The sequence below is a fragment of the Lithobates pipiens genome, unplaced genomic scaffold (assembly GCF_037356315.1).
Source record: "Lithobates pipiens isolate NorthernLeopardFrog02 unplaced genomic scaffold, aLitPip1_a1.2 Scaffold_13, whole genome shotgun sequence".
NCBI classification, from domain to species: domain Eukaryota; kingdom Metazoa; phylum Chordata; class Amphibia; order Anura; family Ranidae; genus Lithobates; species Lithobates pipiens.
Genome location: NW_027507718.1, coordinates 523,954,559 through 523,971,807, shown reverse-complemented (window position 1 = coordinate 523,971,807; position 17,249 = coordinate 523,954,559). Strand labels below are relative to the sequence as shown.

The window sequence follows — 17,249 nt, the reverse complement described above, 5'->3', positions numbered from 1 at the left end:
ATAGTCAGATCAACAGCCTGAGTCTGCAACTGCTGTGCTGCCAGACTCACTCGTGCGCTGTCACAGTCTCCTCTCCATCACGCGTAGCATCACCGTCACGTGATTTAAAGTCTAGGTGCAAAGTTTAGAAAACTGTGGGTCACAACCCACTCACCAACTGGATCGGAAGCTTGGTATGGTAACTTTGGTCAGTTGTTTGCAGCTTGCTTCTGCGTCAGCCGGCTCCGTCACTCCGCTCCATTATGATAAGTAGACCTGGTCTTCCGATGCTCAAACGAGTGTCTCTGGATTCTCTCAATCCGATCACTGTGTCTCTGGCACTTCAGGTCACTCACACAACCGAGCAGGGTTGCGCTCTGTAAAGGCAATAGGCCGCTTCCTCCGGGAGACCTCTTCACCAGTCCTCACAGGCAGGCCATGTGTTCCCCAAGAGACCTAAGATGGCCGCTCAGGGTCCTTTTATGTCCTACCCAGCATGCAGTGAAAGAGAGGATGTCCATGGGTAGGTCACCCAGGATCCGGGGTAAAAAGGTCAACTCTCCAATGTAAATAACAGTCACTTCTTGTAAATAGTTCAATGCTTGTGAAAGCAAAAATCATTTAAGTCCACTTTCAGTGTTTGGCCGCTAGATGGCGCCAAACACTAAGCCCTAGAAACGTCCATATACTTTCATTGTAAATGCTAATACACATTAGTAGACAAGGATTGTCGCTCTTTTTTTGTTTATAGTGCTTTTTTTGTTTATAGTGCAAAAAATAAAAACCGCAGAGGTGATCAAATAACACCAAAAGAAAGCTCTATTTGTGGGGGAAAAAAGGACATCAATTATGCTTCGGTACAACCTCACAGAACCGCGCATTTGTCAGTTAAAGTGACGCAGTGCCGAATCGCAAAAAGTGCTCTGGTCAGGAAGGGGGAAAATCCTTCTGGGGCTGAAGCAGTTAAAAGGAGCAGGATCTATTTTTTTTTTTTTTTTTGGGGTTAACAAACGCTTTCATACAGTTGGCATTTATAGATAGTGTACAGTATATCCTGTTCATTATTCTTTTGCTCATGATAATTATACTAATATCTGACCTTTTTTTTAATATATATATATATATATATATATATATATATATATATATATATATATATATATAATTCTGGTTTAACCACTTTCAGACCGGACCATTTTGTTGGCTTAAAACCAGACCACTTTTTGCAATTCGGCACTGCGTCGCTTTAACTGACAATTGCGCGGTCGTGCGACGTGGCTCCCAAACAAAATAGACGTCTCTTTTTTTCCCCACAAATAGCGCTTTCGTTTGTTGGTATTTCATTGCCCCCGCGGTTTTTATTTTTTACGCTATAAACAAAAAAAGAGCGACAATTTTGAAAAAAAACGCATTATTTTTTACTTTTTGCTATAATAAATATCCCCCAAAAATATATAAAAAAACATTTTTTTTCCTCAATTTAGGCCGATACGTATTCTTCTACATATTTTTGGTAAAAAAATGCTATATAAAAACTTGAATGAAAAAGAAGTTGAAAAAAACAAGTACAGACATGTTCATTTATTTATTTATAGTTTACGTATATAGAGAGACAAATCTGTATTATGCAATGTTTCATCATCCACCTTCATCTGGCCAGATTGTATAATGATTACAGGTGGAATGCTTTAGGATATGACAAATGATATCATTATGGCCACACCTAGATCACCTTCTCCAGGGAAGTATGTAGCAATGCTAATTCATTTGGCACAAGCCTCCTGATCCAGAGTCGGAACAAAAGCGAGGTAACTTATCTAGATTAGTCACACTAATAAAATAGTTTACAATAGCTTATAGTTGAACCCTTAGGGTCAGTTCACACTGGGACGACTTGTCAGGTGACTTAGCTGCCTGACAAGTCGCGTCCCGTTCTGTACAACGGAACTCAAGTCGCTCTGACTTAGAAAAAGGTTCCTGTACGACTTTGGGGGTCGCCGCAGCGGTCACGTCCAGGTCGCCTGAGGCAGTCGCGCTGGAAGTCGTGCTGCCTCAGCGTGAACCGGACCTAAGAGCCCATTTACAGTGCTTTGAAAAAAGTATTCATACCCCTTGATAATTCCCACATTTTCTCATGTTACAACCAAAAACGTACATGTGTTTTATTGGGATTTTATGTGATAGACTAACACAAAGTGGCACATAATTGTGAAGTGGAAGGAAAATGATAAATGGTTTTCAAAATGTTTTACAAATAAATATGTGAAAAGTGTGGGGGGTACATTTGTATTCAGTCTAGGGTGCCCACGTGTCCCGGATTGCCTGGCATTATCCCTTAAAGAGGAAGTAAAGCCTCAGAAATTGTAAAAAAAAAAATTAAAAAATAACCCATGCAAGACAAAGGCATAATGCATAGCATACTAGCTCATTATGAATTACTTACCTAAGATCGAAGCCCCCGAAGCGGCCCTCGTTCGCCTCCTCTGACGCCGCCGGAGTCACTTCCGTGTATCCGATTCCGGGTATCGTGGCTCCGGCACTGTGACTGGCCGGAGCCGCGTTGACGTAACTCCCGCACATGTGCGCTGGTGCCGTCACTAACAGCATCATCGCCGTTAGAAGCGGGACGCTCAGTGAATGAATGAATGAAATACTTGTATAGCGCACAATGCGAACTGAATCGCCTCTAGGTGCGCCTGCGTCCGATATCTACGGTGCTTGCGGTGTAGCTAGTTCTGCAAATATCTCCTAAACCTTTTAGGTATATTTTTTGCACCTACAGGAAAGCCTTAATCTAGTCTTACCTGTAGGTTAAACTGGTTGTAATGGGTTTACAACCACTTTAATTCAAATTTGTATCCCAGGCACCTTCATTCCAGGACAATGCAGTGTCCCGGAATGAAACAAGGACACACGGCCACCCTGAGATAACAACGCCCCGCCTCGCGTCTAGCAACCAGTGATGTCGGCTGAGTGAGCGAGGCCTTACCCAGAGCTGTCCTGCGCATCGCTCCGGGTCCACCCACCTCCTCTCCTTCTCCGCCCCCGGCCGCACCACAGCAGAGGGAGCAGCCAGCGAGTCCCTCAGCCCAGGCCAGAGAGTGTCTTCTGTTACTGTATCTCCTCTTTCTGACTCCAGTCCAGTGGCATTCTGCAGTGCTGGCAGAGGCACTGCTGGAAAGCCAGGATCGGATCCCACGGCAGCCTATGCCCAGTGCTTGCCAGTCCCGGCCGGGGCCGACTCCCTTCTGCCTGCAGCACATTGCCACCGTTTGCCAGCAACCCGACTTCTCTCCTGAGCCTCCTCACGCCCACGAGGGCCATGACTGCCACCCGAGCCGCCCGACCGAGTGTCGGGGGGGGGGGGGGTCCCAGCCAAACTTCCAGGTTTATACTACTCGCTATATTGAGAACATGCATGCTTGCAATGCAATCATGTATTGCTTTTAACAATCTTTAACAAGGATTACAAAAATAGTTGTGTGTATATATAAGAGCCCTTTCACACTGGGGGGCGGTGCTGGCGCCGTCGGTAAAACAGAGCTATTTTTAGCAATGCTTTACTGTCGTTTTAGCGGTGCAGTTTTAACCTCTGCTAGCGGCCGAAAAAAGGGTTAAAACGACCTGCAAAGCGCTGGTTCTGCATCAGTGCCCATTCAGACCAATGAGCAGGAGAGGTGAAGGAGCGGTGTATCACCGCTCCAAAGATGCGACTTGCAGGATTTTTTTTAACGTCCTGCCAGCGTACCGCTCCAGTATGACAGGAGAGGCTCTTTACAGGCGCTATGCAGGTGATATTTTTAGCGCTGTAGCGCCTATAAAACATTTTTATTATTATTTTTTTTTTAGTAGTGTAGCACTGACCCCCAAAGGAGCTGTTAATTTAAATTGGGCCTGTACTCTGAGAAAACCCCCTTGTGTATGACTCTGTCCTCTTGACACAGTTGTGATGCAACAATAATACAGTAGAATATAAACAGTATAGGGAACCTGTATCCATCCCTCAGGATCCGCTGGCTCCACCTGGTGGGGAAAGACAGTAGACCACACACTTGTACTCTTAACCAGAAATACTTTTACTGAGAGTATAACGAATAAGTGGTTACATGGGTTGCACTGTAGTCCCAACGTATAACGTCAGTGCAGCATGAATCGACAGTCAGATACAATAAGCGATATACAAGTATGTTATCTATCTGGACCTGGGAGCTCCCCTTACTTAAAGTCTATGTGAGGCCTCACTTAAGGTATCTTCTCCTTTATCTTCTTTCTTTGATGGCTTAAATGGTTCCTCAGGTAATTGTAATCCAAAGGGATGAATGAAAAGTTAACTTAGAATACTCTAGGTATAACTCCAAGAACTTGTAATCACACTTGGGCGCTAAACTGAACTGGGCCCCAAGCCTGCTCAATGTCAGTTGCTCAGTTATGCTTCCGTTACGGTGGGCCGTAACCCGCTGGCCAACTGGATCAGAGTTCTGGGTGATGGCTTTGGTCCGATAGCTGCAGCATGCTCCCGCTTGGACTGGGCCAAATGCTCTGTGTCGCTCCGCTGACTGGATCCGGTCCTCCGCTACTCCGACAAGCGTCTCTGAACCTCGTCAATCTGATCACCAGCTCTCAGGCTCTGTCAAATCACCTGGCAAACAGTCTGGTTTTCACTCCGTGGTGACTATCTGCTGATGTGTCTGTGAACCCTCCACACAGTTCCGCGCAGGCAGCGTGGTCCCAAGAGACCAAATATGGCCGCTGCAGTCCTTTTTATACCCTACCCAGCATGCACTGCAAGAGAGAGTGTCCATGGGTAGGTCACACAGACTCCTGGGTAACAAAGGTCAAACCTCTTGTCAAAACAAACAGTACTTCCTATAAAAGTCTTTGTGCTTATAATCATAGTGTCCGTGCATTACTAAATTGTGTCAGTAGATGGCTCCAAACACTGAGCCATCGCAATGTCCACAGATTTAACATTGACACTCGCCTAGACGAATGATCTGCACAGTAGACAAAAGATATCTCCCATGGGACTTTGTTGCACCAATAGAATTCAGGTGGACTAATATAAAGATTTCCTTCTTTTGACCCTCCGAGGCCCCCCTCCACTGATGTAATTTCATAACGGACCACCAGCATCCAATGTGGTCTCTTCACTCGTGTTAGTATTATTTTTCTTCCAGCCTAAGCAACAAAATACATAAATAAATGAAATGTTAAAGTGAAACTCCAGGAGGTTTGATGCGTAGATTAGACATGTGCACTGACAAAAAAAGTTTTAGTTTTTGTTTCATTCCTTTTTTGTTGCTTTTTTCGGAAATTCGAAAATTAGCAAATTTGAAAAATCTGAAAAAAAGAAAGAAAACCAGTAAAATTTGAAATAACTAACTAATAATAAATATTAAATTATAGGTATTGTAATTTCCTTTCAAATTTGGCTGTTGTTGAATGTAATGAATACAAATTTATCTTTAGTTACAAATTACCTGAAATAACGAAAGCTGCATCTAAACAAATGGAGTGGAACAAATTAAAAAAAAATATATATATATTATTATTAGATTGTTACGTCATTCCGTTTGTTTAGATGCAGCATTCGTTATTTCAGATAATACGTGACTTCAATAACAGTCAAATTTGAAAGGAAATTCCAATACCTATAATTTAATATTCATTATTAGTTATTTCAGATTTTCGGGTTTTTTAAATTTTCTGATTTTCATTCTTTTGAATTTTCAGATGTTCATTCTTATTTTTTGGATTTTCAGATTTTCAAATTTTCTAATTTCTGAAATTTTTGAATTTCTGAATTTCAAATTTCCAAAGTTTCAAATTTCGAATTTCCGAAGTTTTGAATTTCCGAAGTTTGGAATTTCCCAATTTCCAATTTCGGAATTTTCCAATTTCCGAATTTCTGAAATTTCGAATTTTCCAATTTTTGAAATTTCGAATTTTCCAATTTCTGAAATTTTGAATTTCCGAAGTTTTGAATTTTCCAATTACCGAATTTTCCAATTTGCGAATTTGTGAAATTTAGAATTTTCCATTTTCTGAAATTTTCGATTTTCAGACGTTTTGAAATTTTCCAATTTCGGAATTTCCAAATTTCTGAAATTTCGAATTTCCCAATCTCTGAAAATTGGAATTTCCGAATCTCCAAATTACCGAAATTCAGAAATGTGAAAATGCGAAAAATCAGAAATTGAAAAATGAGTTAAAAAAACAATTCAAACTAAACGAATTGCACATGTCTAGTACAGATATACGTTTTCTATAACAATGGTTATCATTCATACTGGATATTACTGTCAGCCCTGAACTTCTGGCATTGCGGCTCTCATAAATTGAAGAGAGACTGTTTGTTACCCTTTCTTTCCCTGTATCCATTCGCAGAACATTTTGTATTCTTTCACAAAATACTAAGATTTCTATGAATGGACAAGGGAAGAGGAAAGGGAAGGTAAATGGCAGGATCTTTCCTTGTCTATTAGGAGAATGTTTTGTATTTTGTGAATAGATTTAGGGGCAATTTCTGAGTGGACAAGGGAAGAGGAAAGGGAGGGTAAATGACAGGATCCTGCCTTGTCACTTTAGAGAATGTCTTCTATATTGGAAACAGAATTCAAGACAATTTGTGAATGGACAGGGGTAAAGGAAGGTAAGGATAACTGACAGACTCTCCCCTTGTCTAATAGAACAAAAAAAAGAATTCACTGTGCCAAAGTAGTGTTACTAAAACAAAGAACATCCGGTTAGTGCTCAAGGTGATTTGTGAATTGACAAGGGAAGAGTAAAGGGAGTATAAACCATAGCATTCTGAGAATAGACAATAAAAGATGAAAGGGAGGATAAACGCCAGTACCTTCCCTTATCTATTCACAGAACATCTTGTATTTTGTGAACAGAAATCAAGAATTTGTGATTGGACAAGGGTTTAAAAAAAAGACAAGGGTAAATGACAGGATCTCCCCTTGTCTATTAAGAGAACGAAAAAATGATTCACCACACCAAAATAGTGTTCCTAAAACAAAGAGAACACCCGGTTAATAGCACTCAAGGTGATTTGCGAATTGACAAGGGAAGAGGAAAGGTAAACCATAGAATCTCCTCTTGTCTCTTCAGAGAGCCTATAGTATTTTGTGAACATAATTCCAAAGAAGAGGCGTAAACAACATGATCTACCCTTGTCCATTCACAGAACACCTTGTAATCTTTCACACAATACAAAGCTTTCTGTGAATGGACAAGGGTATCGGGAAAGGAAGGTAAATGACAGGACCTTGCCTTCTCTATTAGGAGAAATTCTTCTATTTTTGGGATCCAAATTCAATATAATAGACATGTGCAGAGTAAAATATTTCGTTTCGGAATTTCGTTTTCGTCTGAAAACTTAATTTATTTAGTTACTCCCGAAATTCGTTTTTATTTATTTCGTTTTTCGTTCAAAAATTGCATTCGTCCGAAAATCCACATGAATTACGGTCAAATCTGTCTTTGAAGGCTTATGGTGTCTGTCGAATGTATAAAGAAGATTCGACGGAGCTAGTATATAGCATACTTTAGAACCCTATTAAAGTCTATGGGACACCAACGTTCAAAATCTAAAGTGCTAATTTTAAAGGCTAATTTGCAAGTTACTGTCCTAAAAAGTGTTTGGGGACCCGGGTCCTGCCCCAGGGGACATGTATCAATGCAAAAAAAAAGTTTTAAAAATGGCCTTTTTTTCAGGAGCAGTGATTTTAATAATGCTTAAAGTGAAACAATAAAAGTGTAATATTGCTTTAAATTTCGTAGGGGGGGGGGTTGTCTATAGTATGCTTGTGAAGGGGCGCATGTTTCCCGTGCTTAGAACTGTCCCTGCACAAAGTGTCATTTATGCAGGAAAAAAAGTCCTTTAAAATCACTCGCAGCTATTATGAATTGTCAGCTCCGTAATACAGAGAAGACTCATTGATAAAAAAATAAATAAATTAAAAAAAAAGCGTGGGGGTCCCCCAAATTCAATTACCAGGCCCTTCAGGTCTGGTATGGATATTAAGGGGAATCCTGCCTCAAATTTAAGAAAAAATTTGATGTGGGGTTCCCCCTAAATATCCATAACCAGACCCTTCAGGTCTGGTATGGATATTAAGGGGAACCCCGCGTCAAATTTAAAAAAAAATTGATGTGGGGTTCCCCCTAAAAATCCATACCAGACCCTTTATCCGAGCACGCAACCTGGCAGGCCGCAGGAAAAGAGGGGGGGACGAGAGAGCGCCCCCCCCTCCTGAACCGTACCAGGCCACATGCCCTCAACATTGGGAGGATGCTTTGGGGGTCTGTGACCCCTCAAAGCACCTTGTCCCCATGTTGATGAGGACAAGGGCCTCATCCTCACAACCCTGGCCGGTGGTTGTGGAGGTCTGTGGGCGGGGGGCTTATCAGAATCTGGAAGCTCCCTTTAACAAGGGGACCCCCAGATCCCGGCCCCCCCCTGTTTGAAATGGTAAGGGGGTACAAAAGTACCCCTACCATTTCACAAAGAAAGTGTAAAAAATGGTTAAATAAAACAAACACACTTTTGAAAAATTCCTTTATTAAAAATAAAATAATAAAAAAAAGATTCCAGCGGCGGTAATCCACTCTTGCTATGCAGCGACGGACGGTCATCTCTCCCGCGATGTCTCATCTCATCCAGCGCAGCGATCCATCCTTCTTCTGTCTCCGTGGAGGAGACACTGCAAGGATTCCGGCGGCTGACGTTTCTTATATACGGAGGGCGGGGCCACCCGTCACCTGACCCGGCCCCCTCTGACGCAAGGGGAAACCCGGGGTTCCCCGTGACGTATGGGTGACCCCGCCCCCCTCTGATGTAACGGAAACCTGCCTGTGTTACATCAGAGGGGTGCGGGGTCACCCATACGTCACAGGGAACCCCGGGTTTCCCCTTGCGTCAGAGGGGGGCGGGTCAGGTGACGGGTGGCCCCGCCCTCCGTATATAGGAAACGTCAGCCGCCGGAATGCTTGCAGTGTCTCCTACACGGAGACAGAAGAAGGATGGATCGCTGCGCTGGATGAGATGAGCCATCGCTGGAGAGATGACCGTCCGTCGCTGGATAGCAAGAGTGGATTACCGCCGCTGGAATCTTTTTTTTATTATTTTATTTTTAATAAAGGAATTTTTCAAAAGTGTGTTTGTTTTATTTAACCATTTTTTACACTTTCTTTGTGAAATGGTAGGGGTACTTTTGTACCCCCTTACCATTTCAAACAGGGGGGGTGGGATCTGGGGGTCCCCTTGTTAAAGGGGGCTTCCAGATTCTGATAAGCCCCCCGCCCGCAGACCTCCACAACCACTGGCCAGGGTTGTGGGGATGAGGCCCTTGTCCTCATCAACATGGGGACAAGGTGCTTTGAGGGGTCACAGACCCCCAAAGCATCCTCCCAATGTTGAGGGCATGTGGCCTGGTACGGTTCAGGAGGGAGGGGGGGCCGCTCTCTCGCCCCCCCCCTCTTTTCCTGCGGCCTGCCAGGTTGCGTGCTCGGATAAAGGGTCTGGTATGGATTTTTAGGGGGAACCCCACGTCAATTTTTTTTTAAATTTGACGCGGGGTTCCCCTTAATATCCATACTAGACCTGAAGGGTCTGCTTATGGATATTTAGGGGGAACCCCACGTCAAATTTTTTCTTAAATTTGAGGCAGGGTTCCCCTTAATATCCATACCAGACCTGAAGGGCCTGGTAATTGAATTTGGGGGACCCCCACGCTTTTTTTTAAATTTATTTTTTATTTTTTTATCAATGACTTTCAATGAGTGTTCTCTGTATTACGGAGCCGACAATTCATAATAGCTGCGAGTGATTTTAAAGGACTTTTTTTCCTGCATAAATGACACTTTGTGCAGGGACAGTTCTAAGCATGGGAAACATGCGCCCCTTCACAGGCATACTATAGACAACCCCCCCCTACGAAATTTAAAGGAATATTACACTTTTATTGTTTCACTTTAATCATTATTAAAATCACTGCTCCGGAAAAAACGGCCGTTTTTAAAACTTTTTTTTGCATTGATACATGTCCCCTGGGGCAGGACCCGGGTTCCCAACCACTTTTTAGGACAGTAACTTGCAGAATCTTTTCTCTCTGTCGAATATTTTCTCTATATAATCTTGGACTAATAGAGGTAAGGTTAGGCACATTTGACCACAGGTTCTATAGACACAGATTGTTGTCAGAGTCATGTCGAATCTCCTATTCTATATCGAACTGTTGTAACAATGAAAACGAAAATAAAGCATTTATTTATGTCGGATCTTTCGTTTTTCGGATGTTGTGCTTTCGTTATCGTTTGTCAAAACGAAAACGAAAATAGCTGAAATTCGGACTAAAATGCATTCGGACGAAAACGAATGCACATGTCTACAATATAATGTGTATTTGGAAGAGGGAAGGAAAAGAAAGGTAAATGACAGGTTCTCCCCCGTGTCTATTCTGAGAATGTCTAGTAGCTTGTAAACAGAATTCAAGATGATTTGTGAATAGACAAGGAAAGGTGAAATGGAGGATAAACAATAGGATCTTTGCTTGTCTATTCACAGAATATCTTGTAATTTGTGAATAGAATTCAAGACAATTTGTGAATGGACAAGGGTAAAGGAAGGTAAGGGTAATCAACAGGATCTCTCTACAATACTTACAACATAGAATGAAGATCCCGATTTTCAAAATCACGAGGGCCGGAGGGAAGGCAATCAGAGCCCAAAGAGTGACATTTGCCGTGTCTGGAAAACAGATATCATGAGTATTGATTAAGGAATCACGATGCTCTTTTAGTATTTTTATTCCTGCTGAACCCGGACAAAATTTAAGTTGTGCCCGGCAGGAAAAATCTGCCTACCAGCTGGAGCTGCACGATTTTCGATAGAATGAGAATCACAATTTTGTTATTCGCTTAGAATAAAGATCTAGATTCTCAGCGTAATCTTTTACATTATACCAAATAATTTCAGCTAGCTTTACTGTTGTTTCTCCCCAAAAAAATGCATTTGAAAGGCCACTGCACGAATACAGTTTGACATAAAATATTGCAATGACCGCCATTCTCTAGGGTCTCTGCTAATAAATTATATACATATACATATACATATACATATACATATACATATATATATATATAATGTTTGGGGGTTCTAAGCAATTTTCGAGCAAAAAATACTGATTTTAACTTGCAGGCAACAAATGTCAGAAAAGGGCCTGGTCCTTAACCACTTGCCGACCAGCACACGCCGATATACGTCAGCACAATGGCAGTGGTGGGCAAATGGGAGTACCTGTATGTCCCCTTTAACCGGTTCCCGACCAGCGCACGCCAATGTACGTCGGCAGAATGGCACGGGCAGGCATATTGGCGTACAGGTACGTCCAATCTTTAATGCCGCCCTGCCATCGCGAGCACGCCGCCGCTCGCGTGCCGGTCGGGACCCCCATGAGTCCGGTCGCGGGTCCCGCGGACTCGATCGCCGTGGGCATACCCGCGTCTCACAGGGAGGCTGAATGGAAAAAATGCCGTTGTAAACAGCATTTCCCCATTCTGCCTAGCAGCTAGTGACGCTGATCTCTGCTCCATGTGATTGGAGCAGAGATCAGTGTTCACTAAATGAAAGCCCAGCCCCCAACAGTTAGTGACACACCCCTAGGAACACTTAACCCCTTCACTGCCAGTGTCATTTACACAGGAATCACTGCATTTGTATAACAGTGATTGCTGTATAAATGACAATGGTCCCAAAAATGTCCGATGTGTCCCCCATAATGTCACAGTCACAATAAAAATCGCTGATCGCCGCCATTACTAGTAAAAAAAAAAAAAAAAAAGAATAAAAAATTATTAATAAAAATGCCATAAAACTATCCCTATTTTGTAAATGCTATAACTTTTGCGCAAACTAATCAATAATCGCTTATTGCGATTTTTTTTTACCAAAAATATGTAGAAGAATATGTATCGGCCTAAACTGAGGGAAAAAAAATGTTTTTTATATATTTTTGGGGGATATTTATTATAACAAAAAGTAAAAAAGAATGCGTTTTTTTCAAAACTGTCGCTCTATTTTTGTTTATAGCGCAAAAAATAAAAACCGCAGGGGTGATCAAATACCACCAAAAGAAAGCTCTATTTGTGGGTAAAAAAGGAGGTCAATTTTGTTTGGGAGCCACGTCGCACGACTGCGCAATTGTCAGTTAAAACGACGCAGTGCCGAATCGCAAAAAGTGGTCTAATCTTTGATCAGCAAAATGGTCCGGTCTGTAAGTGGTTAATTGGCGAGGCTAGCAGGCACACGTGCTCACTTACAGCGTGACCATGCCTGCGGGACCGGGCGGACTCCAATTGTTACATAGAATTGTGGAAATGCTGGATTAAGATCGTGAGGGGGTTAAATTGAGATTGTGATTTTTTTTTCATTAATTAATCGTGCAGCTCTACTACCAGTCTTATAGACATCTGCAAACACTCTATAGGGCTAGTTTAGGAAAAAAAACAAAATAACCTAACATATGGGGTGACAACCTTGGCCAGGATTTCATTGCTGTGTTCCAATGAGAAAGAGGTCTCCTCACTTCCTGTCCAGGTAATGAATATTAAAGTTGTGATAACCCTTCCATACACCCAGTGAGGTGACTGGTCTCATGGGATACACAGAGATGAAACAAATCCTCCTACATAAGTTGTACCTCTTTATCTGCAGCAATCTTTCCTCTAAATCAGGGATATGCAATTAGCGGACTTCCAGCTGTTGCAAAACTACAAGTCCCATCATGCCTCTGCCTCTGGACGTCATGCTTGCGGTTGTCAGAGTCTTGCTTTGCCTCATGGGACTTGTAGTTCTGCAACAGCTGGAGGTCCACTAATTGCATATCCCTGCCCTAATGCCTCTCAAAGTGCAGAATTTACACAGGACCTCTCAGCTCTGAAAAGCAGGGAGGTGGAAAGCTGAAGTTACACTCAGTGTCGAGAGTTCTGAGAGCTGATTGGAGGGAAGGGACACACCTCCCCTTTACACAGCACACAGGAACAGAACTGAGGCTGTCAATCCGCTGGAGGTCCCTCCCCTGTCACCATTTTTCTCTTGGTGTCAGAAAAACTTGTCAGAAGTGACTCATGCTGATAGCAGAAGAAGGAGGCAGCAGACAGAAATGACACTTAGGGGGTTATTTACAAAAGGCAAATCCACTTTGCACGGCAAGTGCACTTGGAAGTGCAGTCGCTCTAAATCTAAGGGGTAGATCTGAAATGAGGGGAAGCTCTGCTGATTTTATCATCCAATCATGTGCAAGCTGAAATGTTTTTTATTTTCCTTGCATGTCCCTTTCGGATCTACAGAGACTTTACTTCCAAGTGCACTCGCAGTGCAAAGTGGATTTTCCTTTAGTAAATAACCCCCTTAGTGCTCTGGACTGAGTCAAGCACACACTATAGAGGGATATGCTTTGTTCATATTTCATATCTGAGGTTTACCACCACTTTCAGTTGGCCATACATAGTTTAGCTTCAGCAGGAACTGGCCAGATTTAGAACCATGTATGGACAGGCTGGTTGTACACAAATGTATCTAACCATTAGCTTGCGTACAACCAGCCTGTCGGGTTTTTTCCCAAACAATCATCACCGTTGGCTATAGCTGGAGACACTGATCATTGTATTCTGACAGTGGGGAATGTTCCCTGCTGGCAAAATACAATATCACAGCAGGAGGGATTCCCCCATCCACATTGTATGTGTGGATGGGGGAAGGAGACCATTTTTTTATTCATTCAACCAGCTGGTTAAACAAAAAAAATGAACCATGTACAGTAGACAGAACAGGAAGAGAGATTATTCTCCATTATGGGTACATAGAAAGGACTTAAAATGGGACATTCCAGCCAGGTGCCACTCTATCCAATACTAGAAAAGGGGTTCTGGTCGGTGTAAGCCTTTAATTGCATTTCACCCATCAACTGAAATTGTTCCCACATCCCTTGTGGAAAGTTGAAAGTTCTACTTACACAGAGAGAAATACAAGTAGTGTATGCAAGACGGAAATGCCAGCGACTGTGCCCACTCCAGAACAAAGCAGCACCAGGCCAGATATTTCTTCACAAGATTCATGTTTCCTCCATCACCTGGAAAATAACATTTGTACTAAGCCTAGATAGATATATACTGTAGATAGATAGATACTATAGAGAGAGAGAGAGAGAGATAGAGAGAAAGAGATACTATAGAGATATATAGATAGATAGATACTATAGAGATATATAGATAGATAGATACTATAGAGATATATAGATAGATAGATACTATAGAGATATATACTGTAGAGATATATAGATAGATACTATAGAGATAGATAGATACTGGAGAGAGATAGATAGATAGATAGATAGATAGATAGATAGATAGATACTGTAGAGAGAGGATTAGATACTGTAGATACAGTGCCTTGAAAAAGTATTAAAATTAAAATTTAATTTTTCCACATTTTGTCATGTTACCACCAAAAATTTTGTGAATTGGAAGAAAAGTTATAAATGGTTTTCAACATTTTTTACAAATTAATATGTGAAAAGCATGGGGGATACATTTGTATTCAGCCCCCTTTACTCTGATATACCCCTTACTAAAATCTAGTGGAACCAATTGCCTTCAGAAGTCACATAATTAGTAAATAGAGTCCACCTGAATGTAATTTAATCTCAGTATAAATACAGCTGTTCTGTGAAGCCCTCAGAGGTTTGTTAGAGAACCTTAGTGAACAAACGGCATCATGAAGGCCAAGGAACACACCAGACAGGTTGGGGATAAAGTTGTGGATGAAGTATAAAGCAGGGTTAGGTTATAAAAAAAAATCTCCCAAGCTTTGAACATTTCACGGAGCTCTGTTCAATCCATCATCCGAAAATGGAAAGAGGATGGTACAAATGCAAATCTACCAAGACATGGCTGTCCACCTAAACTGACCGGATGGGCAAAGAGAGCATTCATCAGAGAAGCAGCCAAGAGGCCCATGGTAACTCTGGAGGAGCTGCAGAGATCCACAGCTCAGGTGGGAGAATCTGTCCACAGGACAACTATTAGCCGTGCTCTCCACAAATCTGACCTTTATGGAAGAGTGACAAGAAGAAAGACATTGTTGAAAGAAAACCATAAGAAGTCCTGTTTGTAGTTTGTGAGAAGCCATGTGAAGGACACAGCAAACATGTGGAAGAAGGTGCTCTGTTCAGATGAGACCAAAATGTAACTTTTTGGCCTAAAAGCAAAATGCTATGTGTGGCGATAAATTGCACATCACCAAGAACACACCATCCCCACTGTGAAACATGGTGGTGGCAGCTTCATGTGGTGGGGATGCTTTTCTTCAGCAGGGACAGGGAAGCTGGTCAGAGTTGATGGGAAGATGGATGGAGCCAAATACAGGGCAATCTTAGAAGAAAACCTGTTAGAGTCTGCAAAAGACTTGAGACCGGGGTGGAGGTTCACCTTCCAGCAGGACAACGACCCAAAACATACAGCCAGAGCTACAATGGAATGGTTTAGATGTTAGAATGGCCCAGTCACAGTCCAGACCTAAATCCAATTGAGAATCTGTGACAAGACTTGAAAATTGCCTTTCACAGACGCTCTCCATCCAATCTGACAGAACTATATTTTGCAAAGAAGAATGGGCAAAAATGTTCCTCTCTAGATGTGTAAAGCTGGTAGAGACATCGCCAAAAAGACTTGTAGCTGTAATTGTAGAGAAAGGCGGTTCTACAAAGTATTGACTCCGGGGGGCGCCATACAAATGTACACCCCACACTTTTCACATATTTATTTGTAAAACAATTTATCATTTTCCTTCCACTTGACAATTATGTGCCACTTTGTGTTGGTCTGTCACAGAAAATCCCAATAAAATATATTTACGTTTTTTGGTTGGAACATGAAAAAAAATTGGAAAATTTAGATTAGATAGATAGATAGATAGATAGATAGATAGATAGATAGATAGATACTGGTAACTCACATTTCAATGCAAAATATATCCAAATGCCAGTAAGAAACATTTCTATTACTGTAAATGATGTAGCAGCTATGAACCAGCTTGTTCCGTGTATATCCCCTGGAGAGAGAGCGAGAGACATTACAGTTACCTTGTACTTGGACTGACAAGAGCTATACAGAGGATATTATACCGCTCACATCAATCTCCACACAAGAGGAGCTTACACTCTAATGTCTTAGATTTTAGATTTTTACATAAGATTGTATTTTGAAAAAAGCCTGCATGCATGGGTTAAATGTGTAATGGTTTCTTATCCTGAGGGTGTGTTTAGGTAGAGGTTAGGGCTTTGTTTAGGTTGGTATATTTTGTTTTCTTTATATTTTTGCTATGCTGATGTAAGCGATTTTTGTTTATATATTTTTATTTATTTTTTATATATGTAAATATGTTTTTATCATGTTTGTAAGATTTTTAATAAACAAAAATGTACACTCTAATACCTCCCCACCGTCACACACTATTATTATTATACATTTATAACGCTCTGACGTGTACCGCAGCGCAGTACAGAGAACAATGAGCCAGTCACATCAGTATCTGTACCAGAGGAGCTTCTCCACCAGGTGGTGCTGTTCTGTAGGGTGCTGTTGGCTCATTTTGCCTTGGTCTCAGCTGGGAGAAGCTGCAAGCCTGGGGCTTCTCCTACAGGCTTTTCCCCAGCAAGCTAGGACCATGATGGGGAAGACGAAGGCGGAGGCTCTCTAGAGGCACAGAGGCCTACACCATGTGCTCAAGCTGCATTGTATCCTGGGCTTGTCCCTATGCAAGGGGAGTCCTTACCTTCTTTCCAGGATAGAGTGGCGAACATACTTTGCCGCATTACTAAGGAAGAACAGAAGCTCGGTGTCCTGAAAGAAGATCTCAGGAAAGAGAAATCCCTGCATAGTAAGTCTGGAAGCAGTAAGAGGGAAGTATCCATTCCACAGCCCATGTCATCTCCTGTACCATGTCCACAACCCATGTCATCTCCTGTACCATGTCCACAACCCATGTCATCTCCTGTACCATGTCCACAACCCATGTCATCTCCTGTACTATGTCTGCACAGCCCATGATCTCCTGTACCATTTCCACAGCCCATGTCATCTCCTGTACCATGTCCACAACCCATGTCATCTCCTGTACCATGTCCACAACCCATGTCATCTCCTGTACCATGTCCACAACCCATGTCATCTCCTGTACCATGTCCACAACCCATGTCATCTCC

General features: G+C 42.1%; 1 protein-coding gene across 1 annotated transcript in view; it reads right to left on the bottom strand.

Annotated features, from left to right (window-relative positions):
• Positions 1-4,031: 4,031 nt before the first annotated feature.
• Positions 4,032-17,249, bottom strand: part of LOC143975620 (uncharacterized) — a 43,787-nt gene continuing 30,569 nt past the window's right edge. Inside the window, exons 6-9 of the mRNA XM_077478098.1 lie at positions 16,001-16,096; positions 14,001-14,117; positions 10,652-10,735; positions 4,032-5,157 (exon numbers count right to left, since the gene is read on the bottom strand). Coding sequence (XP_077334224.1) covers positions 5,093-5,157; positions 10,652-10,735; positions 14,001-14,117; positions 16,001-16,096 — 362 coding nt within the window. The 3' untranslated portion in view covers positions 4,032-5,092. The remainder of the gene's footprint in view (positions 5,158-10,651; positions 10,736-14,000; positions 14,118-16,000; positions 16,097-17,249) is intronic.